General features: G+C 44.4%; 1 protein-coding gene across 1 annotated transcript in view; it reads right to left on the bottom strand.

Annotated features, from left to right (window-relative positions):
• Positions 1-24,488, bottom strand: part of SCYL1 (SCY1 like pseudokinase 1) — a 107,989-nt gene that overhangs the window by 53,876 nt on the left and 29,625 nt on the right. The window contains exons 2-6 of the mRNA XM_068259437.1: positions 22,038-22,178; positions 14,443-14,565; positions 13,105-13,322; positions 12,647-12,737; positions 4,895-5,050 (exon numbers count right to left, since the gene is read on the bottom strand). Coding sequence (XP_068115538.1) covers positions 4,895-5,050; positions 12,647-12,737; positions 13,105-13,322; positions 14,443-14,565; positions 22,038-22,178 — 729 coding nt within the window. The remainder of the gene's footprint in view (positions 1-4,894; positions 5,051-12,646; positions 12,738-13,104; positions 13,323-14,442; positions 14,566-22,037; positions 22,179-24,488) is intronic.

The raw sequence follows: 24,488 nt of genomic DNA, 5'->3' as shown, positions 1-24,488 counted from the left end.
TCTTATGGACCCCTAAATCCTGGCAGTAGCAGTGTTCGGGAGACTGGCCCAAGGTCTCCTACTGAATAGGTGCTGGCTTACTGAACAGGCAGAGCCGAGATTTGAACCCTGGTCTCCTGTGTCAGAGGCAGAGCCCTTAAAGGGATCCTTAACTGAACGGGGGGTAAAGAGTTTTACTTACCTGGGGCTATTACCAGCCCCCTGCAGCAGTCCTGTGCCCTCGGCGCAGCTCTGGAATCCTCTGGTCCCCCGCTGTCACTTAGTTTCGTTTTTGACGACTCACCAGTCGCCGGCCGCCATGCGTATTATTGGACGCATTCACCAATGCAATTAGCGCTATTGCGGACCGAAACGCGTACAAAAATACGCGTTGCCGCATATCTACGCGTGCGGAATGCGGCAACGCGTATTTTTGTACGCGTTTCGGTCCGCAATAGCGCTAATTGCATTGGTGAATGCGTCCAATAATACGCATGACGGCCGGCGACTGGTGAGTCGTCAAAAACGAAACTAGGTGACAGCGGGGGACCAGAGGATTCCAGAGCTGCGCCGAGGGCCCAGGACTGCTGCAGGGGGCTGGTAATAGCCCCAGGTAAGTAAAACTCTTTACCCCCCGTTCAGTTAAGGTTCCCTTTAACCATTACACCATCAGAGTATATATTATATTACTATATTAGTAGGATTTATATAGCGCCGACATATTACGCAGCGCTGTACAGTGTATAATATATATATCTTGCTCACAATCTAATCCCTACTATTGCCATATGTCTATATTATGTAGTGTAAGTACTGTAGTCTAGGGCCAATTTTTTAGAGGGAACAAATTAACTTATCCGTACGTTTTTGGAATGTGGGAGGAAACCGGAGTGCACGGAGGAAACCCACGCAGACATGGAGAGAACATACAAACTCTTTGCAGATAGTGCCCTGGCTGGGATTCGAACCGGGGACCCAGCGCTGCAAGACAAGAGCGCTAACCACTACGCCACCGTGTTGCCCATTATGATTGGTTTAGAACTCCAGCTCAACTGGCTAAATAGGGGTTAATCTCTTATGTTATGGAGGTTGCTCTACCCCAGCAGATCAGGCTAGTTGCTGGTGGTTTGGCCTAATTGTAGCCAATTTCTGGTCCTTGGGTTTCTCTCTGGTTTCTGAAGTGCTGGGAAAGCACATTCAGCCAGACCCTTGATCTGCCCTATTTCATAAACCCCTCCCCCAGCCATCCAGTCATCAGAACAAACTTTTGGGTCAAATTTCTAATGCATCTAAGGCTCTTCTAGCTAGGTCCTGGAAACCTCTTCCCTCCTCAAGGCCTGAGCTGATTGACAGAATCCATCTTTTCTATGTTTGACAAGATATGTGACCCGTGGGCCAACTGGGCAACCTCTCATATTTAACAGCAGCCCTACAGTCCCTCTCCTAGGTTTAGCTTTGGCGATCATATTCTCATGCAATATACAGTATATCTTTAGGTATATCTGTGTTTTTGGTAATCCTGTTTGATTGGATTAGACATATATCCTACTAATTTTGATGGCTCATCTGTTTTCTTTTTGCTATGTAATGTTTCTAGTTCTCTTTGTAAAAAAAAAAAAATCCAAATTAAGTTTTAACACGAGCCCTTTCTATCAAGAAACAAAATATTGGCTAATGGCTAAATACTGACCTTATCCCCTTCAGGACATATCAGCGCTGATCCCATTCATTCGCCAATTACTACTATTATTACTACTATTATTACTACTTATCACATCTAAATGATCTCGATTTTTTTCCAGGACAAATTAGTACTTCGTCTTGTCACTAACTGTCCCTCAGAGGGGCTCACAATCTAGTCCCTACCATAGTCATAGGTCTATGTATGTATCATGTGGTGCATGTATCATAGTCTAGGGCCAATTTTAGGGGGAAGCCAATTAACTGATCTGTAAGTTTTTGGGATGTGGGAGGAAACAGGTGTGTCCGGAGGAAACCAACACAGACACAGAACATACAAACTACTTGCAGATGTTGACCTGGCTGGGATTCGAACCAGGGTCCCAGCGCTGAAAGGCGAGAGCGCTAACCACTACGCCACCATAGTGTCTTTTTTCTGTTTTATTCTTTCTCATTGTACATCATCAATGATTACAAGACCTTAATTGCAAAAATAATAGTATTATACCCTCATGGCATACATTTTTAAAAAGCCAAGTTTATAAGGTAACAATATATGTTTTTCTTTTAAATTCTGTCACCATTTTTCAATCTACAATTCTTATTTGGATAGAGAATATGCGACAAAAATGTTTGCTTTTGATTCTGTTTGCGACTAAAACGAATACACAAGACATAGGCCTCAACCCAAAAACTCTCTAAACTCTATTCTACTACTTATTATGGTTACATTTTTACCACAAATGTCTCTGGTAGTTTTACTAAAATTTTCCCAAGTTCGAGCATAATTTTGAAAAGGACTTTTTATGTTGAAATGAATTTGTCCCCAACTATGTAATGTGGGTCCAAGCTTTAAGACACACCAAAATGTATTCTACTGTACAATTTGTCATGGTTATGAGGATACCAAATGTGCCTCATTTAGTAGCAAACTGGTGGTGCACTCTCCACAACTACACTGGATGTATATATACGTCCAGTTGTTATTGAGTGCTTGAAGCAGACCTAAACCCAGAAAGTCCTCTCTGCTCTAAGGCTGCTTCCACACAGGGACGTTACAGGCGCACGTTAGTGCAGCCTGTAACGCTCCCCCAACGCACAGCAATGTAACACAAGTGGGGTGTTCACACTGCCCACGTTGCGTTACATGTAACGCTGCACGTTGTAGTGAAAATGCAGCATGCTGTGCGTTCTAGCGGCTTTAGCCGCGTTAGACTGTTTGCACATGCTCAGTGGGGGGCGGAGAGGAGGCGGGGAGATGCCGCTACAGTAGCCGCGCACATGGCTTCTTAATATGCACTGCACTGGCGGACGCTGATTGGCCGGCGGGACCACGTGATGCGGAGTGTCTCGCTCCGTATCACGTGGTCCCGCCGGCCAATCAGCGTCACCCTGGGAGACCTTATGCGGATAGAGCCGCCTAACGCGGCTCACTCTACCGTCCTCTTCCGCACCACCATGCTTTGTGTTAGGGGCACGTTATGCGACCATAACGTCCCCTAAAACGCAACGTCTTGGTGTGTAAGTAGCCTAAAAGCTAAGCAATTGCATAATAACATTTAAAGAGAACCCGAGGTGGGGTTCTGAGAACATAATCCCCATACAGAGACTGGGTCTGCCTATAGAGCCCAGCCTCTGTTGCTAGTCAGATCCCCCCTATGCCCCCCCTGCTCTCTGCGAGACCCCATTAATCACAGCCGCGCTGTCGACACGCAGCGTGTCACAGCGGGCTGTGTTTATCTCTCTAAGGCCAGTCTCGCCGCTCCCCCGCCTCCTGCATCGCTCCGGTCCCCGCCACGTTCCTTCCCTCGCCGCTGATTGGAGGGAAGGGATGCGGACGGGGACCGGAGCGATGCAGGAGGCGGGGGAGAGCGGAGACTGACAGAGAGGTAAACATAGCCCGCACAGCGAGGCTGTAATTAATGGGGTCTCGCTGAGTGCAGGGGGGCTTAGGTGGAATCTGACTAGCAACAGAGGCTGGGCTCTATAGGCAGACCCAGCCTCTGTATGGGGATTTCGTTGTTAGAACCCCGCCTCGGGTTCTCTTTAAAGAGAAAAACAGGTTTGTTTGTTTTTTACAGCTTATAGAACTCCTGCAATAAATCTGCAGCGTCTACTTCCTGGTTTCATGGGAGCACAGAAAGCGTTCACCACCTGTGATTATATATTAGCACACAACTCTGCACACTTGCAGCCCAGATTTATTGTGCAACAGTATGCCACACATGGGGGGTCATAATAAAAAAAACAAATCTCATTACAATATTTTGGAAATTGTAGAATACATATAGCACTTTAAAATTAACAGGAAAGGTAGTGTATTGGGGGAAAGGCTCCTGCCTCGTGTGTCTAGCGGTATAGGGGCAAAGGGACAGACCAGGAAAAAACAACCACCACCAACAAGTTATACCAACAAGTCATCACGCCAAATAAAGCAGGATTAAATACATGTCTTCAGGGATAGTGCCAAAAAAGATTTTAACTATGCAATAAAGAACATATCAAAACAACAACCAGGGAGCCAAATTGGAAGGAATGCAGGATATGAGTGGCCTTCATCGTTCTGCCAATCTATACATAGACAGAGGCGTCACTAGAGTTGGCGTCACCTGGTGCGGAAACTCATGGTGTCGCCCCTGTCTTACCCCATGAACCTTCAACCTCACCAGGAGATAACGTTGCTTGTTATAGAGGCATGTTAAGATGTTCACAATGTGGTCCTGGTGGCCTCTGAACTCCATTATCCGCTCAACACGGAGCAGCCAGGAGGGAGAAGTACATCAGGCACTAGCCTAGTCTATATTTACATAGCCTACTCCACCTCTCCCTGGAGCTTGGCGTCACCCACTTAGCTGGTGACACCTGGTGCGGTCTGCACCTACCGCACCCCCCTAGTGACGCCACTGTCCATAGACACCAAGTTTTGTCAAAATTATCAAAATAGCGTTTTTAATATGAATATGTTCACAGGACATAACCTTGTTCAAGATCCTGGCTTTTAATTTTGCTGTAGGGATAGTGTTAGTTCCTGCTTGATTTGTGTTAAAGAATTTGCATGAGAATTTGCATGTGAGTGTGCGGAGAGTTGATTGTCTTTGGAACCATGACATGCCGCACCTAAGTACGGCCATGTGTGATTCCACGGAGCAATTCAAAGGCAGCTTTATTAAGGATGAGAAGAGAGAGTCAAGCATCTGGATTAACAGACAAGGCATATGAAATACAAAAAAACAACCTGTATTTCTTCCAGAAACAGATTAGTCTCCACAAAGCTGTTGAAGAGGAACCCACCAGGGGCTCTACAGTTCTGAAGAAATCGTGCTGGATTAGGACGGATTTTAGGATTGGCACCAACAAGCTCACAGTAGTGAGGCACTAAGGACTTCGGGATCTGTTAGACACAAAAAAAACCATTTACAGTAAATGAGAAAAACTTGTGGAAAAGTAAATTGAGCATTGAAATTATCAGTATAAACAGTATTTTGCCAATAACCTGCAAGCAAAAGCAACAACTACAAACAGAATATATACTGCAAAGCAAATGGACAAGCGCTGCGTAATGTGTTGGCGCTTTATAAATACAATTATTAATAATAATAATAATAATCCCTCCCCCATATGGACCACTTTCTTGCATTCTCTGCGTAATTTAATGGACTTATTCTCTACATGTACGCTAGTTTCTAATTAAACTTCCTATTTTCTGGTAACATAATACTGTTTGCATGAGGGCAGATATAAAAGTAATGAAACTGTGCTCGTTTCTCTTCTAAGACGGTAGAATTGATGCTGTGCAGGTGTTTGTGAACAGTATATATCGACATCCATCAGCAATCTGCCATAGTGAGTGGAATCACCGGATATGTGACCCCATGATAGAAAAAAACAGATGTACTTGTGAGTGTAGGCACATTTATGTGACGGGATTGTGTGATAACAGGGATATAGGCTTAAAGCAGACCCAAACCAAACAATTTTTTAATTCAACATATTTACTTGCACCACTGGCACATACAAAGATAAATAAACACTCCTTCAAGCCTATGAGCATTTCAGTGCATGCTTTTCACCCTTCTCTTTTCATAACTAGTGTTATACAGGTGGCAGCCATTAGCAATTCCTCCTTTGCCGGACACCACCTACTCCACCAGTTTGCTGGATTCTGTCTCGGAAAAATGAAAGGAAGGGAGGGGTTACTCCAATAAATGTAAAACATTTTATATTTGTCATCATGCAGTTGAAGAAAGGCTGCTATTTACTAATATAATTTAGAAAATAGATTTTATTTCTGAAATCTTGTATTTTTAATTTGGGTCCACTTTAAAGAGATTAGGCACAGCATGATAACGTTGAGGGGAAAACAAATCTCCATTACAATTTATGAAAATCCTAATATAAAAAAACTGCAGTTTTAACTGGATTCATACTGCAGGGAGCACATAAAGGGCTAAGCCTCAGTCTTTTCCTGCACAGGCAGAGCCTCAGGCTCTCATTCACAGCTACTGATAAAGCTAATTACACTCTGATGTAACTCAAAGTGCAGTGGATTTCTACAGCATTTATATGTGGAATGAAAACTTTTCATTGTGTGCTGTGCAAGAAGAGTTCAGATCCGATTTAAGCTTGGTAAAAGTAGTGTTGAACCTCTTAAAATGTTATGGTAAGCATATCTTTGGATAGGCAATTCTCTCTAACATTTGAAAAACGTTCTTGCAGCAGCTATACTAGGTACTTCCAATGGCTGTGACAGAATGCTGAAGAACATGAACAACAACGAAGGGAAATCTTGCGCTTCTGGGCACCGTGAGTGTAGGGGCAAACAGATGGATGGTGATGGTTTCACACAAAGGGCAGCTCCTTCATGCCCGGCTGAAAGGCATTCTTGGATAAAAACAGAAAAATGGAAAAACGGAGGAGCGCTCCATAGTGTAAAACAGATTTATTAGGTTAAAATGCGCATAAAACAATCGCACTTACTAGAAAGTAGATGCATAAAAGCATATCAAGTGAGGGCAAAGCCCTATTCCTGGAACCCTGGGAGGCCGCCTTCTATGTACTCCGTGGCCTGCGGAGATCGTGGTCCAGATGGAAAGGACAGGAGGTGGCTGACCCTGGGGAGTGGTGCGTGCTGGCAGCGTCACAACGCGTTTCGGCGAATCCTCGCCTTCATCAGGTGACGCCACCGACCAGCACACCAGTTTAAATAGGAATGAATTGTGGGTTGACCCAATAAGGGTTGCCATGGCGACCAGTGGGAGGTCACAAAGGCAGGAAGTGTTTGTTGGACTGCTAATATCTAAGACCAATGGTATGGCTTGTATTGGTGGGAGTGCTAACCCCAGTGGAGGGAGAGTTGACCACTGGCTGAAATAGCTCAGCTGTCCATCCGGGGGAGTGGCCAGAGGCAACAGCAGCAGCGGCAGGTTGCCTAGCAACCCCTGTATACAACAGGGGGGAAGGAGGCTGTTCTAAATCTCAGGCTGCTCCGGTGGAGCTGCAGCGTAACCTATATAGTTGGAAAGTATGCCCCAAATGAGAATGGGGGAATGGGGCAAATGGAATGAGCAGTTGTCTACTTACGGAAACTTGTATGAAAGAGCGGTGGGCGGGAATAACACGAACTCCGTGATCTCTGTCCGGGGATAGGGGGCAGTGTGACCAGAGGGGCGTATATTTATGGCCGTTCAACTTCAGCCACAGCCCCGTTGTACACATGGAGCACTTGCCTCCGGCTTGATATGATTTGCCACATGTCCATGTCCCCGCCTCTGGAAGGTACTCTCCTTCCGCCACCCAGTCCATTCCCTTCTCCCCCCATCCTTCCTATGATTCCCCGATGAGGATTATTGCTCCTCACTATTGGCATTTTTAACTACAACCCCACGTAGTGGTCCGCAATAATACGGATTCTATGTGTATTTCAGATTACCTTCTTGCATAGCCCAAGGTTGTTTACCTTCCACATAAACAGCACCCGACCCCTTTTCTATTGTTTCCACCCCCCAGCGGCATCTGTCCTAGTATACGGGGTATCTCCCTTTCCATCACAATCACCATTACCCCGCCCCTTATGTGTCACGAGCTGACCCACAATAGCAGCCCTGTTTCCCAGCGGCATTCCCCTCCTCCCTCCCTCGGCATCTCCACGCCTCACATGTGTCACGAGCTGACACACAACAGTCCCGCCTTCCAGCGGCACTCCCCTTCCCTTTCCATCACACGGAGGTTTCCCCCGGCCCGCCCACAGTCACGCCGTCTTGGAGACTTGACGTCCCCAGGGCCCCGCCCCTCTGGTCACACTGCCCCCTATCCCCGGACAGAGATCACAGAGTTCGTGTTATTCCCGCCCACCGCTCTTTCATACAAGTTTCCGTAAGTAGACAACTGCTCATTCCATTTGCCCCATTCCCCCATTCTCATTTGGGGCATACTTTCCAACTATATAGGTTACGCTGCAGCTCCACCGGAGCAGCCTGAGATTCAGAACAGCCCCCTTCCCCCCTGTTGTATACAGGGGTTGCTAGGCAACCTGCTGCTGCTGCTGTTGCCTCTGGCCACTCCCCCGGATGGACAGCTGAGCTATTTCAGCCAGTGGTCAACTCTCCCTCCACTGGGGTTAGCACTCCCACCAATACAAGCCATACCATTGGTCTTAGATATTAGCAGTCCAACAAACACTTCCTGCCTTTGTGACCTCCCACTGGTCGCCATGGCAACCCTTATTGGGCCAACCCACAATTCATTCCCATTTAAACTGGCGTGCTGGTCGGTGGCGTCACCTGATGAAGGCGAGGATTCGCCGAAACGCGTTGTGACGCTGCCAGCACGCACCACTCCCCAGGGTCAGCCACCTCCTGTCCTTTCCATCTGGACCACGATCTCCGCAGGCCACGGAGTACGTAGAAGGCGGCCTCCCAGGGTTCCAGGAATAGGGCTTTGCCCTCACTTGATATGCTTTTATGCATCTACTTTCTAGTAAGTGCGATTGTTTTATGCGCATTTTAACCTAATAAATCTGTTTTACACTATGGAGCGCTCCTCCGTTTTTCCATTTTGCTGAAGAACATGGTAGTCCAATCGCAGGTTTGGACATAATGCGACCTCAATAACCCCCTGTAACTAGACATGATAAATAAGAGCCAATAATTCCACATTGCATGCAGATTAAACGAAGCTTACAACTGGGCCAGTAACATCCAACATGACATGAATTTGAATGGCCAAATTCCAAGGTGCTTACAATTAGTATGCAAGCTAGAATTACTTACATCTCATTGGCCATCTCTGTTTTTTAACATGCCACAAGTCAAACTTCTGTTTTGCAAAGCATTTTAGTAAGAGTGCTTTTTGGTCCTTTTTAGACCCTTACACACTCCTAGTTTTGTTTCACCACGAGTTTGCTGGGAAATCTGTGACTCTGGGTGTTTGAAGTTCTACCATGTAGACAGAGCCACATAAATCTATGCCATGCACTGAAGAGGACCAACCAGTCTGAAACAGTCTGTATGCATGTTGGATTATTGTGGCTCTGTAAAATTAACAAGCTGACACATCACTGCATTCCAGAGGACCTGGAGGGATAACACAAATACTTTCTGTTTTAAAGAAGGCAAAGTTATGGTTTGCATAGCATTTTAGTAAGAGGGCTTTTTGGTACTTTTTATCCCCTTAGACACTCCTAGGAGTTCTGGTTTACCATGATCTTGCCGGGCAGCCGGTTACTAAATGCAGGATTAGTGACTTGGTGTGTTTTGTTTCCTTTTTCCACTGTTTACTATATATCTGTCTGTTCCTCCTCTCTAGGCTGGATGTAAATGTGATTCAGTAGACATTTTGACTATTTGCACACTACCACAGACCGTTTTTGTTAAAGCCATAAGTTGGCGGTGAGAGAAGACAGCCCTAGTTTATTAACAAGGCATTAACACTGTAAAGGTGGCCGCTAATGGTCCAATTTCTAGCTAAAAATCGTTTGAGCGAAATGCTAATCGAATTGGTTGTAAATAATCTCCGTTGATGGGCACAATTGATTACAAACAATTATAAAAATTGGATTTTCGTCAAATCAAAAATTTGGATTTTCTTGTTGTATCACAACGATAGACAGGAAGCAAAAATTGTTTCGTTGATGGTGTCATGAACAGTTTTTCTTCGGATCAGAATTATTTGATCGCTCGAACAATTTTTCACTAGAAATTGGATCATTAGTGGCCATTTTTACATTAAGGAGCCAAAAGGAGGACATTAAACAGTTGTGACAATTATGGTAACAATATTGCTGAATGTACAAAACTACAGTGATGTGACAATCTCAAACTAGTGTTCCTGGTGACTTTTATGTAATAGCTCTACAATATTTCAAGGGGGCACAGCTCAGCAGTTCAGAGAGCTTAGGAGGGAAAAAGGGAGCTGCCAAGGAGAAATCTGTGAGTTGGTTTAGGAGGTATTGTTGAATTTTACCCCAACATTTTCACAGTTATAAAATGTCAAATCAACTAAAGCTCTAGTTAAAACACATTTTTCTTAACTGCATTTCGAAAAATATCTTAAAATAACTGAACAAAAAAAAATAGGCTGTAAAGCTTTTAGACATGGCAATATCTGTCCAGGTGACACCTTGCTGCTCTCTGGCACTCTTTACTCCTATTGCTCTGCAACTTAACCATCACCTGTGCCAACAGTGACAATGTTGTATCAGAATCAGCTTTATTCGCAAAGTACGACAGTTGTCATACCCAGAATTACTTGTGGTACAAACGGCATTGGCAGTAGTGCAGACAGTGATTGACAAGCACAATAGAAATAGAAATCATAAAATGAAGACGTTTGTGCAGTAATGCATGGGGAACCAGAAGGTCAAAGTGGGAGGCTAAAGGAGTTTCCTGGGGAACGGACAAGAGTTCAGCAGGAGAACTGCCTGGGGGAAGAAAGTGCTCTTGCATCTGAATGGTTCTGTAGCGATGGCCCGATGGGAAAAAGGTCAAAGTAAGAACTGCCAGGGTGGGAGGGGTCGTGCAAAATCCTGGTGGCCCTGGTCTTCAGTATGGAAGTGTGAAGGAGGTCCAACGGTGGCAGGTAGTGACCCACTATCCACAGAGTTGATTACTCTTTGGAGTTTGTACCTATTGCTAGCGGTTGCACCTGCATACCAGACAATGACTGAGAAGCAGAAGATGGATTTGAAAGTGGTGGTGTAAAAGCTGGTCATGAACTTATGGGGTGCAACAATAGCTGTGATTCCCCCACAGCCATTCCTCCCTCAATAATGAATAAACTGTCTGTTGCCAAGGAGAGGGTAATGTGTAGGGTGAGCAAAGTTGCTTGTAAGAGAAAGCTGCAGCTATAAATATAAAAAGGTCCTGGCAATCGCCAACAGAATTTTTATATGTAAATTCTTGCAACAATCTTTCATGCACTTGTTTTATTAAATGCATTCCTAACCGACTTGTACACAGTACAACTTGATAAGGGAGCAGACACCATGAAATGTTGTATTGGCTGCTTTTGAAGCAAGAAAAGAGCAATATAATTATCTCTTGATGGTGCCAACCTTCTGTCTACATTGATTACTAGACAAGACAAGACAAATAACATTTATATCGCGCTTTTCTCCTGGCGGACTCAAAGCGCCAGAGCTGCAGCCACTAGGACGCGCTCTATAGGCAGTAGCAGTGTTAGGGAGACTTGCCTAAGGTCTCCTACTGAATAGGTGTTGGCTTACTGAACAGGCAGAGCCGAGATTTGAACCCTGGTCTCCTGTGTCAGAGGCAGAGCCCTTAACCATTACACCTTCCAGCCACCACTACACCTTCCAGCCACCACTACACCTGAAGTGCTGCCAGATGGGTTTTGGGAAATCAACTTTGTTGTAGTGGTGTGCATCCTTCCTTCTCTTCATTAGTAACTGCATTTCCATGGAATGTAATTGTATAAAAAAAAAAAAAAGTGCATGAACTAGGGCTTTAAAGTCTACCTGAGGCTGGCCTTGGGGCAAAAGTCAAATACTTGGCTGACCTCGGGGCAAAAAGTCAAATACTTGGCTGACCTCGGGGCAAAAGTCAAATACTGCCTTTGAAGTAGAAGAGAGGTCTCTTCAATCTGTAAAAGCTTCCTATGCTGTCCTCCATTGCCAGGCCTGATGAGCCCTCGCCGAAGGTATCTGACAAACTCTTGTCGGATTTCAAGCTCCCAACCCCGTGCCTCTTCAAGAATGAACATGGGCGTACTGCACCTGCACAAGCATGGTCACACCTGCGCACTAGAGCCAAAAATACACGAATAGCTTTGTGGTACTGCTCAGGTGCAGCCTTACATGAAGAGGAGCGTAGTTGTGATGTACAGAAGGGTCACAGACAGCGGCGGAGGTTCAAAAGACGGTGTGAGAAGCCTCTGGAGGGTTCAGACGATTCCCTCTCTTTAAAGTGGAATAAAACTCTAACATAACATTCAATAAAAATGTGTTTTCCTACTTTTTATTACAGATTCAGTTACCATATTTGCTGTTGTGCACAAGTAATATTGTCGGTTTACAAATTACAAATTCCCAAAGTGAAGTTTATTTGCTCTTAAAGCTGCCATTGTATTTTATTAATATAATTTAATATATAAATACAGCAGCTATCTAGTGATAATTTATCATCGGTCTCTGCTTGTCAGCTCCTAGTAGTTATGTTTCTGCACATGGCTGGCTGTAACCAATTGTATCTAATTGAATGTAAACAAAAGAGAATGTTATCGCCTTTCCGGATGCGGAGCATAAGCTAAAGGAGCTTTCCACTGCAAAACAAAGTGCTGTGTTTAACTGTTTGAATGCTGCTCTGCTACAATTTTTTTTTCTGGTAGTAGGTTTTTTGGCTGTAAAAAAATCTTTTAAAGCAAAGAAGAAATGCTGGGTTTCAGCCCACTTTAAGTAAGAATGTGATTTTTGATCTGAGGTTTACTTTAGGTTCCCTTTAATTAGGTATAAATGACAACCGATTTCACTTACTTTGCCAAGTGAGCGCAATGCAGTTGGGCGGGAAAGGGGACCATTAAATACCTCCCATATCAGACAGCCAAGACACCACATGTCAGCAGACCTGTTAGAGAGATCATTGAGTAAATGTTAAAAATGCATAATGTGGATAACTGAAAATATATGTATACACGGAAGACAGATTTATTAATTTATAGTATTTATAAAGCGCCAACATATTACGCAGTGCTGCACAATAGATAAATGGGTTAACATACAAGGTAGGACAAACAGGAAACTCACAACAAAACAAGATCATGCAAATGATTTGATAACAGTACAGTGTCATAGGTCAAAATAGAGACTGTTCTAGTCCACAAGAGGGGTGATTGACAGTAAGATTGCCTAATCAAGCTGGAAACACTAGGGAGGAGAGCCCTGCCAGAGGCTTACAATCTAAAGGTCATGAAGTATACATTGCTCTCACGTACCACTTTTCCGCAGGCACTCTTGAGCGGTCTGACTTTTCAGGGGGATTGTACTTCTCCAGCTCAGGTCCCTTTTTAGGGACACTGTCCTCACTCCCAGCTGGAAACATATAATCCAGCCCCCCCAATTTCCACTCTCCTGCTCGGTCCACAAACACCGACGTCATGTAGACATTATTGTGAATCAAGTTACCATCATTGACCAAGAAACTGAGTGCTTTCTAGGTGCAAAAAGAGAGACAAAAACAAAACATGACAGCTAAGTCATTAAACAAAACCTGTAGTGAAAAAAAAAACCTCCCCTGGTGGGGGGGGGGGGGGGGGGGGGTAGGGGTACTCACCTTGGGTGGGGGAAGCCTCCGGATCCTATTGAGGCTTTCCCCGTCCTCCTCGGTCCCACGGCGGCGGCGATAAAGCTCCCCAAACAGCGGGGATGTAAAGATTTGCCTTTCCCGACTCCAGCGCAGTATTGGCTCTCTGCCTGCACAGTAGAGCGGACCCGACGGAGATCGGCTATTTTCGCCTATCTCCGTGCGGAGCCAGGAAAGGAGCGCCCCTGCTGGAGCCAGGAAAGGTAAATAAATCAGCGCTTATCAGGCTTGTCGAGGGAGGATTCCGGGGCTCTTCGGGGGAGCCAGCGTTGGACTGCCTGCAGCTACAAGAGTGGGGGGAAGCCACATTGGAACCCTGAGGCTTCCCCCTCCCGAGGTGAGTACCCCCGAGGGGAACTTTTTTTTGGATACAGGTTCCCTTTAACTTTAGAGTCAGACAGATGTCATAAGCCAGGCAAGCAATGCACCTAAAAAAAAAAAAAAAAAGACCCCTTGTGCTTAAATGTATTTCTAAGAACCTTACCGGATAACCAATGCGTCAAACTGATTAGTTTGAAATAGGGGCTTTCACGGACAATAATTAGTATTAACTGCTGGTAGTATAAACAGGATTACTTTAAACTGCAGTAAAGCACCCCCAAGATGTCACTATCTGCAGAATGATGTGAAGAGGTCTATGGTATTGTGATTTCCTGTATTCACTCTGTGTTCCTCTCTGTTCTAAGTAAGCTGCATCACCTGATGGTGGTTTATGATATATCTCTGCATGTTTTGCTTCCGTAAAGAGTTGTAACGTGTTATACTGGGCGCCTATCTGCGTGTACAGAACACTCTGCTCCATCATTAACAGCATTCACTAAAATATTCCCTCTAGAGGTAGTTGCATCCCAGTTTGCAACCCTTGTTTCTCATGAACAGGACACCAGGAACTGGGTTTATCATCATTTTCCTGAAAGCCAAAAACATCTGTACTATCTGGAAAAGAATCATCAATGATGGAAATGCTTACCACAATCTGATGAAGACCCCAGGAAATCTCTAACTCACCGATACCTCCACTGTCACTTCTGGATTTCATGTATGTACCCAGAGACGTCACCGGTTCAGTCACCATGTATATACATTTATCAGTCTGCAACAGAAAAAAAAAAAAAAAAAAAAAATCATTACATACAGTCATTTTTTTTTTAAATTATGTCACATGAAGTAAAAACAATTCAATGCAATAACTAAACAATTCAGTGAACAGCTCCTATTTTAAACAAATGATGCCACAGCGGTAGTTGATCCAACTTTTTAGGGCCCGTTTCCACTAGCGCGAATTCGCATGCAGACAACGCATGCGGATTCGCATAGGCAATAGAAGTGGATGGAACTGTTTCCACTTGTCAGTTTTCATTTGCGTTTTTATTTGCAGGATTTTTCTGCACGGTAGACTCTGCAGAATTCGCCTGCGTGTGGAATGCAGGCGAATCGCAGGCAACGTATTTAATAGGGAAATCGCATGCATTTTTTGCATGCGTTTTTTCCCGCGATTTCGCATTGAAAGTAATGTAAATTGACACAGGCAGTGACATGGTTAAAATCGCATATACCCTGCCTATGCGAAATCGCATGCGAAATCGCGGCAAAAAACGCATGCGGAATCGCATCCGCATGCGATTTTGTCAGCGGTGATATGTGGCAATTCCGCACCGCACTAGTGGAAACGGGCCCTTAGGCATATATTGGATGCATTCCACCTCCAGAGATCCCTCGTTAAACTCCAGACCTGTTAATGCAAGCTTAGTGCACAAAGAGATAAAGAAGGATACTCTAAGTGGATTGATTAAAATTCCTTTTTATTGGGCATACAAATATCAGCCCAAATACAGCAAGGTCCACTTACATCTGGAGGGTCCTATGCCAGTTAGGACTCTCTCCGGTACAAACACTTAATGGGATACTTGCGTACATGGCTTTGCCCGCTCTCGTCCCAACTAGTTTCGACTTTCCACCGTCATCCGTGAATACGAGAGCGAGTGGGCAAGAGTCTATTATATATAAAAAAAATGCTTGCTCTCTTATTTGTGCAGTTGAAGGATATTCCCCGACACGGCAGCAGTGTTTCCCTTTGAGAGTTCAGAAGTCTGTACACTGGTGCACCTCTACAATTACTGCATTATTGTAGCTCCTACATTTTAATAGAAGCCACTCCATGGGATCCATTGCTATAAGCAGACTGCACTCCTGTGCAGTCCGCGATAATCCCAGCTAGGTGGATGCATTCCCTAAATAGCCTATGGTGATAGTGCATCTGCCCCAGGCACCAGCTGGATCACAGCGGACCATCAGAGTGGAAACTACACTAGCTGCCGCTGGTCAAATGTGATCCGGCGCAAGTGGGAACCGAGCCTTAAGGTGGCCACACACACTTTACAATGTTTTTATATTTTGTTTCAATTTGACCGTTCCGATCCAACTCTGTACAGTGCAGAGGAAGATGTCGGCGCTACAGTGGTGTGAAAAACTATTTGCCCCCTTCCTGATTTCTTATTCTTTTGCATGTTTGTCCCACTTAAATGTTTCTGCTCATGAAAAACTGTTAACTATTAGTCAAAGATAACATAACTGAACACAAAATGCACTTTTAAATGATGGTTTTTATTATTTAGTGAGAAAAAAAAAACTCAAAACCTACATAGCCCTGTGTGAAAAAGAAATTGTCCCCTGAACCTAATAACTGTTGGGGCCACCCTTAGCAGCAATAACTGCAATCAAGCGTTTGCGATAACTTGCAACAAGTCTTTTACAGCGCTCTGGAGGAATTTTGGCCCACTCATCTTTGCAGAATTGTTGTAATTCAGCTTTATTTGAGGGTTTTCTAGCATGAACCGCCTTTTTAAGGTCATGTCACACCATCTCAATAGGATTCAGGTCAGGACTTTGACTAGGCCACTCCAAAGTCTTCATTTTGTTTTTCTTCAGCCATTCAGAGGTGGATTTGCTGGTGTGTTTTGGGTCATTGTCCTGCTGCAGCACCCAAGATCGCTTCAGCTTGAGTTGACGAACAGATGGCCGGATATTCTCCTTCAGGATTTTTTGGTGGACAGTAGAATTCATGGTTCCATCTATCACAGCAAGCCATCCAGGTCCTGAAGCAGCAAAACAACCCCAGACCATCACACTACCACCACCATATTTTACTGTTGGTATGATGTTCTTTTGCTGAAATGCTGTGTTACTTCTACGCCAGATGTAACGGGACACGTACCTTCCAAAAAGTTCAACTTTTGTCTCGTCGGTCCACAAGGTATTTTGCCAAAAGTCTTGGCAATCATTGAGATGGTTTTTTAGCAAAATTGAGACGAGTCTTAATGTTCTTTTTGCTTAAAAGTGGTTTGCACCTTGTATATCTGCCATGCAGGCTGTTTTTGCCCACTCTCTTACTTATGGTGGAGTCGTGAACACTGACCTCAATTGAGGCAAGTGAGGCCTGCAGTTCTTTAGATGTTGTCCTGGGGTCTTTTGTGGCCTCTCGGATGAGTTTTCTCTGCGCTCTTGGAGTAATTTTGGTCGGCCAGCCACTCCTGGGAAGGTTCATCACTGTTCCATGTTTTTGCCATTTGTGGATAATGGCTCTCACTGTGGTCCGCTGAAGTCCTAAAGCTTTAGAAATGGCTTTATAACCTTTACCAGACTGATAGATCTCAATTACAGTACTTTTGTTTTCATTTGTTCCTGAATTTCTTCGGATCTTGGCATGGTGTCTAGCTTTTGAGGTGCTTTTGGTCTACTTCTCTGTGTCAGATAGCTCCTATTTAAGTGATTTCTTGATTGAAACAGGTGTGGCAGTAATCAGGCCTAGGGGTGACTACAGAAATTGAACTCTTGTGTGATAAAGTTATTTTTTTAACAATGGGGCCAATCACTTTTTCACACAGGGCCATGTAGATTTGGAGTTTTTTTTTCTCACTAAATAATAAAAACCATCATTTAAAACTGCATTTTGTGTTCAATTAAGTTATCTTTGACTAATAGTTAACGGTTTTTGATGAGCAGAAACATTTAAGTGTGACAAACATGCAAAAGAATAAGAAATCAGGAAGGGGGCAAATAGTTTTTCACACCACTGTATATAAATACTAAATAATAACCTTTTCAACTAAATAGAGCACTGTAAAGCATGTATTTTAATAATGTATAGACTCTCCATGCCACTCTGCTGTTGGGGGGGGGGTGCAGCAGACCCTCTTTACGCCGGACAGCCTTACGGAATCCAAGGCAACTGCCTCAGTTGCCTTGGATTCCGTAAGGCTGCTCTCCACCCTGGTAAGACATGGCTGTTTTTAGATAACACTGACATCTTCCACAGTACTTCACAGAGTGTATAGGTACATAGTGCTGAGATATAGAGTATAGATAGATAGATAGATACGGTAGATAGATAGATAGATAGATAGATAGAATCACACTTCTTTCAGTGAATGGTAAAGATTCAATTAACACCCCACATAAATGGTAAACACCAGAAGGGTGTAATTTCACTGCAACCATGGAAGTGTAATTTGTGCTAAGTCAAGCACAAGGAAAAATATTTACAATTCACAAGAACCACTATACAACATTTAATATGTATATATTTTTAAAAATTTCATCTTGTTTTGTTTGCTCGGTTCACTTTGATAAAACATATAAAAAAAGAAAAAAAAAAAGGCATAATCCTCTATCAACCATATAGTTTTCTGCTACATACAGTAACAGGACAATTGCCTTTACGATGCATTTAATCTCCTGATATGTTTCAGTAGAAGACCTAAGTTATGAATGTAATTCACTAACACCTTACTTTAAATATAGCACATAACTGAAATGAATAAAATGCCTGCAGTCATTTAGAACTGACAATATCATGTTCAACTAGTTAGACCAGTGTTAATGAATCCTGTTCTAAATCTGACTTGTCAGGAAGAAGTTAGTCGCCAGCTACTGACACTCCTCAAAAATATCTATGTCACATTTATCATCTGGGTTAATTTAGGACCATGATCAGCAAGGTGTGCTTCACATAGGTTAGCAGTCTCACAAAGAAAACCCATGAATCCAGTATAGGATTAAATCAGCAAAGTAAAAATGTTAAGTTTTGGGTAGTGTGTAAAGGGTTTAAACCTCACATGTTTATCACTGTTCACATCTCCATTGAAAACACACCTGAACTGGGAGGGATGTTTAAAGCCCCATTCACACCTAAAACCGCAAAACACCGGCGATTACCGCTAGCGTTTTGCGGGAGTGATCACTGGACACTGCAGCATTTTGGGAGCGATCGCATTTCGCGGTGCTATGCATGCTAATCGCGATCGCTAATCCTCGAATCGCCGGCAAAACGCTGCATGTTACACGTTTACAGTTAACGCTAACCACAAACGCAGCAGTGAGACCACTACCATAAGCTTACATGGGCTAGCGGTTTTTAAAAACCGGTAGCGTTTTGCGCTGAGCGGTAATCGCGCGATTCTCGCTCAAGTGTGAATGAGGCCTAAGTCCTTTTAAACAATGCAAATAGCCTGTCTGTCCTGCTGATCCTCTGCCTCTAAAGGTTCATACACACGCTTGACTAAAGTCAGCTGAAGAAGCTGGTAACGACCATATCGGCCAATAATCAGGCAAGGTGTATAGTGGTTTGCGACCACCGAGCCGCAAACGATCCACCCAGAAGATCAAAACACCCCCCACAATGGCAGCTCCCATTGTCTATGCCCCTCCCCTGCATGACACCACACCCGCTGTTCCATCATCTCTCCGACTCCCGACACAGCAAGACAGCATGTCGTCACCTACACAGCTGCGTCTGTGCAGCCTGGCCCAGCGATTTCGTTCAAGGGGATTGAGTACCAATCAGACATCTATCAAAGTTGTGTACTCACCCTAATTTAGCCATAGACCCTGAACATGCATGCACAAAAGACTGAAGTGTGACTGGATAAGCTGCATGCTTGTTTCAGGTGTGCAATTCAGACACCACTGACGCCAACAAGAGCAATAGCACTGCCAAGCAACTAGCATTTTATAAAATTAAATAAATATGTCAGCCTCCACAACACTCTCAGTTCATGTGTACTTGAAGGGATTTCCCCTCATTACCGTTTAATCAAATCACCATGATGCTTAGCAAGTGCGTCCACAGAAAATTTTTCGGAGGGCGGGGGTGGGGATGGGGGGGGGATTACTGCGCAGTAGTTCTTTGCCTGCACAGTGCGCCACGGACAACATGGCCATGATTGACAGTGGTGCTTCACGCAGTCGCAGTGAGCACGAACTTGAGGTCGGCCTGAACAGCGTGCGGGGAGCCCGGGACGGCGGCGGAGAGCGGAGCAGTCAGCATGGGACAGTCGGCTGCAAGGGGCTGGAGAAAGCCCCCAGTGAGTAATGCTGATTTTTTTATTTTTCCCCTGATGATCCCTTTAATTGCACTACTGTGAAGATGGGTAGGGGAATGATCGTTTCTTCTGTGCCAATCCCAGATACATCTTCAAGTGGGTACCTAGGCTGGTTCACACTGAGGGCGATTGCGCTGCGCTTGATGGTCGGAAAAGCACTAGGGCGGTGTCACCGTATGAGGGTGTTCACACACCCTCAAACTGGTGTGCGGAACCCTTGAGGTCAGCTGAGAGAGCACATTCAAATTTGGGTTCACTGGCATACCCAAATACATGGATGCGAAAAAATGGTTGACTGTTTTACAAGCTGATTTTAGGGGCCGTTTTAGGGGGGGCGGCGGTTCTTGGTCCTTTAAGTTCAGACCCAAAACTCTTCTTTTTTGGCAGGTGCCCCCTCCTCCCCCCCCCCCCCCCAATTTCCCGATCAGAGTGAGACAGGCACCCTCAAATTGTAGTCTGGAAAAAAAGAAAAACAGTTGGAAAAATGACAGTTGGAAAAATGACAGTTGGAAGTTGGCAAATGACAGTTGGAAGTTGGCAGTTGGAAAATGACAGTTGGAAAATGACAGTTGGAAAATGACAGTTGGAAAATGACAGTTGGAAAATGACAGTTGGAAAATGGCAGTTGGCAGTTGGAAAATGACAGTTGGAAAATGACAGTTGGAAAATGACAGTTGGAAAATGACAGTTGGAAAATGACAGTTGGAATTTGGCAGTTGGAAAATGACAGTTGGAAAATGACAGTTGGAAAATGACATTTGGAATTTGGCAGTTGGAAAATGACAGTTGGCATTTGGCAGTTGGAAAATGACAGTTGGCATTTGGCAGTTGGAAAATGACAGTTGGCATTTGGCAGTTGGAAAATGACAGTTGGCATTTGGCAGTTGGAAAATGACAGTCGGAAAATGACAGTCGGAAAATGGCAGTCGGAAAATGGCAGTCGGAAAATGGCAGTCGGAAAATGGCAGTCGGAAAATGGCAGTCGGAAAATGGCAGTCGGAAAATGGCAGTCGGAAAATGGCAGTCGGAAAATGACAGTCGGAATATGACAGTTGGAATTTGGCAGTTGGAAAATGACAGTTGGAATTTGGCAGTTGGAAAATGACAGTTGGAATTTGGCAGTTGGAAAATGACAGTTGGAATTTGGCAGTTGGAAAATGACAGTTGGAATTTGGCAGTTGGAAAATGACAGTTGGAATTTGGCAGTTGGAAAATGACAGTTGGAATTTGGCAGTTGGAAAATGACAGTTGGAATTTGGCAGTTGGAAAATGACAGTTGGAAAATGACAGTTGGAAAATGACGATTTTTAGGAGTTTTCGGGCTCTAACTCCGATTCTGTCAGTGGCATTAATCCCAAATTTAGGTCAGAGATGCCCCAGAGCTGGGGCTACCAGCAACCTTAGTTGGGTTCAGGTACAGCAAACCTGAAACTTCTCTTTTTTGACAGGTGGCTTTTTTCCCCCCATCTCCCGATCCGAGTGAGACAGGCACCCTCAAATTGGTGTGCGGGGCCCTTGGGGTCGATTCAATGGCATACCTAGAACCAGAGATACGAGGCCGCAAACAAATGGTTGGCTTTTTTGGGCGGTTTTGCATGACGCCCCCTGGGACACCGCACTCTAGGTAGTGACAGGGACCCTTCATGTTTATTGACAGGGACCCAACCTCCCCCCATATATGTAGTGACAGGGACCCCCCATGTTAGGACAGGGACCCCCTAGTTTAGGTGGTGACAGGTGCTCCCCCCCCCCGCAAGTTTAGGTAGTGACAGGGACCCCCACTCACCGTGATGAAGAACACCCCCTCGGCGTCCCTCCGCCTATCTTGTAATAGTCAGAGTGCCAGCAGCCAGCGTCAGGTCTCCGATCAGCCGGCAACTAGTGAGAAGCAGGCGCATGGTACCCCCGTGGGATATCTGGAAGTGATGTCACTTCTGCATATCAGTGCGGTGTCCGCGAGGTCCTATCGCCAGCTTAAAAATTTTTTAGATGGTGCGGATCCTGATAACTTTTTTGCTAGGACAGGGAGAGAGGGATTTTTTTTTCCAGAGAATCTGATCCTATTGCACACTATAAAACTATTTTTACCCTGGAGTTTACTATAAAGATAAATAAGGATGTTTTCAGGACAGAATAAAGATCAGATGGGGGTAGAGCAGAATTTCATTGGTTATACAGAAAGTACCTCTAGTCCATCCACATACGATAAGATATTGGGGTGTCGCAAAGTCTTGATTCTTTTCAATGCAGATTTGGCTGCTTGAGTCCGTTCATCAGCACCCGGTCGGATATCATATGTAAAAACAGACACAGGGTCGCCACCAGCCTTATGGAGAGAGGATTATAGATTAGAATAATCAACATAAGTAAATCTGGCATTAGATTACAATAATATAAGAACCTATAAACTGTGGATGCCTAAAGTAAAACTATGCTGCCTACAAAGGACAGAAAAGCTATGCTGCATATTGCACATGCTGATGTTGTAAAGCTGTAGCCCTCTGTACCAATCCAGAGGTAAATGCAGTTATATGGGTAATGGGGCAAGCTCATAACTTCAGTCCAGCCACTTCCATGGCACTCTCTGAAAAGCCTGGAATCTATACTCTGGTCTATATGGAGTATGAACAGCCTAGAAACTGCAGTGTTCTCCCCAGGCTCTTTTTGCCAGGTTAGAAAGACAAGGGTGAAAGAAACCGAGAGCCAAATCTGGTGTAGTAATTTTGCAAAAATGGGATTATAGTAAAATCAAAGTTATACTCAAGTCAGGTGTGACAATGGATGATTGGATTAGGACTGCAGACTCTAATGTACAGTACTGTATTTGTTGTCCCACAGAAAACTCACCTTCCCCCCATGCTCTGGAGACATCAGAGATACACCTTATCAGCATAAAGCCATTCACTATTTAGGCTGCTGAGTGGTTGGCTCTCAGCAGGAGGCAGACAGCTAGGCACCTGAGAGCAGAGCTGGTTTCATGTTTGTACCTCATGGAAAGGAGTTGGATTGTGTCTGGGGAAGGGAGAGCAGCTCACTGGATCTGTTGTGGGCCAGGAGAATTCCCCATGCGGCTAGGACCCAGAGAGGGTGTGCTGAACTTAGTGTCCTGAGGCCCTGGACTGTGGACTGGTGTATCTCACCCGCATTTGGTCGTGTTGACTTGTCGGATGTCTACTGGACATTGGGACTGATGAGAACTGCATCTATTGGGACTGTTGGGATCTGTTGTGCACCTCTTGGACACCTATTGGTGGAGTTACTGGAACTTTGGGACTTATGTTGCTTTGCCTGCGAAGCTGGGAATTGTGACTGCTTGGTAGGGGGAATCTGGGACACTATTTACAAAAATGAGGTTTGCACACCCAGTATATCAATGCGAGAAGCTAATCTAAACAAATTTTGGGTGCTGAGTCTGTAAACCGAGCCCTCATGGCTCTACACAATCCAGATTCAATAAAAATAACCCGCACACCATGCAAAAGATTGATGCAAAAAGACAAAAATTACTTACGGTAATGTCTTTTCCAGAAGTCGGAAGGACAGCAGCCCTGAGACTTGTCTCCATCCAAACTACACTGGACAGGAACTAGATAAAAAAGATTTGCATAATTGGTTAGGCAGGCAGAACATATATAAACCCCTCATGCTCTTATCCCCTCAGTTGGTAAAAAAAAGACTCCACACATAATGATGCTTCAAAATAAATTTTAATAGAAACAGCGGTGGGTAGTAAAGGGTGCTGTCCTTCCGACTTCTGGAAAAGACATTACCGTAAGTAATTTTTGTCTTTCCCAGAACGTCTCAGGACAGCAACCCTGAGATGATATACAAGATAACCATTAGGGAGGGACTACAGCCTGTAACACTTTTCTGCCGAAACTTAAATCGGCACTAGATAAGACATCAAGCCTATAGTGTTTCACGAATGTGTTGTGACTTGACCAGGTGGCTGCCTTGCAGATTTGCTCAACCGATGCTCCTGCCCTCTCTGCCCATGAAGTTGATACTGCTCTGGTTGAGTGAGCTTTCACTTTAGCTGAAAGTTGCTTTCCTTGTTTGGTATAAGCGAGATTAATAGCCTGTTTTATCCATCTGGCTATAGTTGCTTTAGAAGCCTGTTTACCTCTGAACTTTCCTGCAAATAGTACCAAGAGGGCGTTCGAAAGTCTCCATGAACTGGTGCGTTGCATGTACTCCATAACACATCTTCTGACATCCAGATGATGCAGTCTTTCCTCCTTTTGGTTTGCTGGATTATTGCAAAAAGAGGGAAGGAATATCTCCTGCGATCTGTGGAATTTTGATACCACCTTAGGCAAAAAAACTGGATCCAACTTCAGTGTGATTCTGTCATCTGATACAATACAGTAAGGCTCTAGGATGGATAATGCCTGTAGTTCTCCCACTCTTCTGGCTGATGTTATCGCCAAGAGAAATGCTGTCTTGAGTGACAAATGTTTATCTGAACTTTCTTCTAAAGGCTCAAACGGAGGATCACATAACCCTTGCAGTACTGTGTTTAAGTCCCAAGGCGGTACTCTATTCTGAACAGCAGGACGAAGTCTTTTCAAAGCTTTAAAAAATCTTATGACATATTCCTCTTCCGCCAGCCTTCTGTCCAGGAAGACACTCAAAG

The sequence above is a fragment of the Hyperolius riggenbachi genome, chromosome 11, assembly GCF_040937935.1.
Source record: "Hyperolius riggenbachi isolate aHypRig1 chromosome 11, aHypRig1.pri, whole genome shotgun sequence".
In the NCBI taxonomy this organism is placed as follows: Eukaryota; Metazoa; Chordata; class Amphibia; order Anura; family Hyperoliidae; genus Hyperolius; species Hyperolius riggenbachi.
Note: the sequence above shows the minus strand (reverse complement) of the source record. Positions and strands in the feature narration are given on the sequence as shown.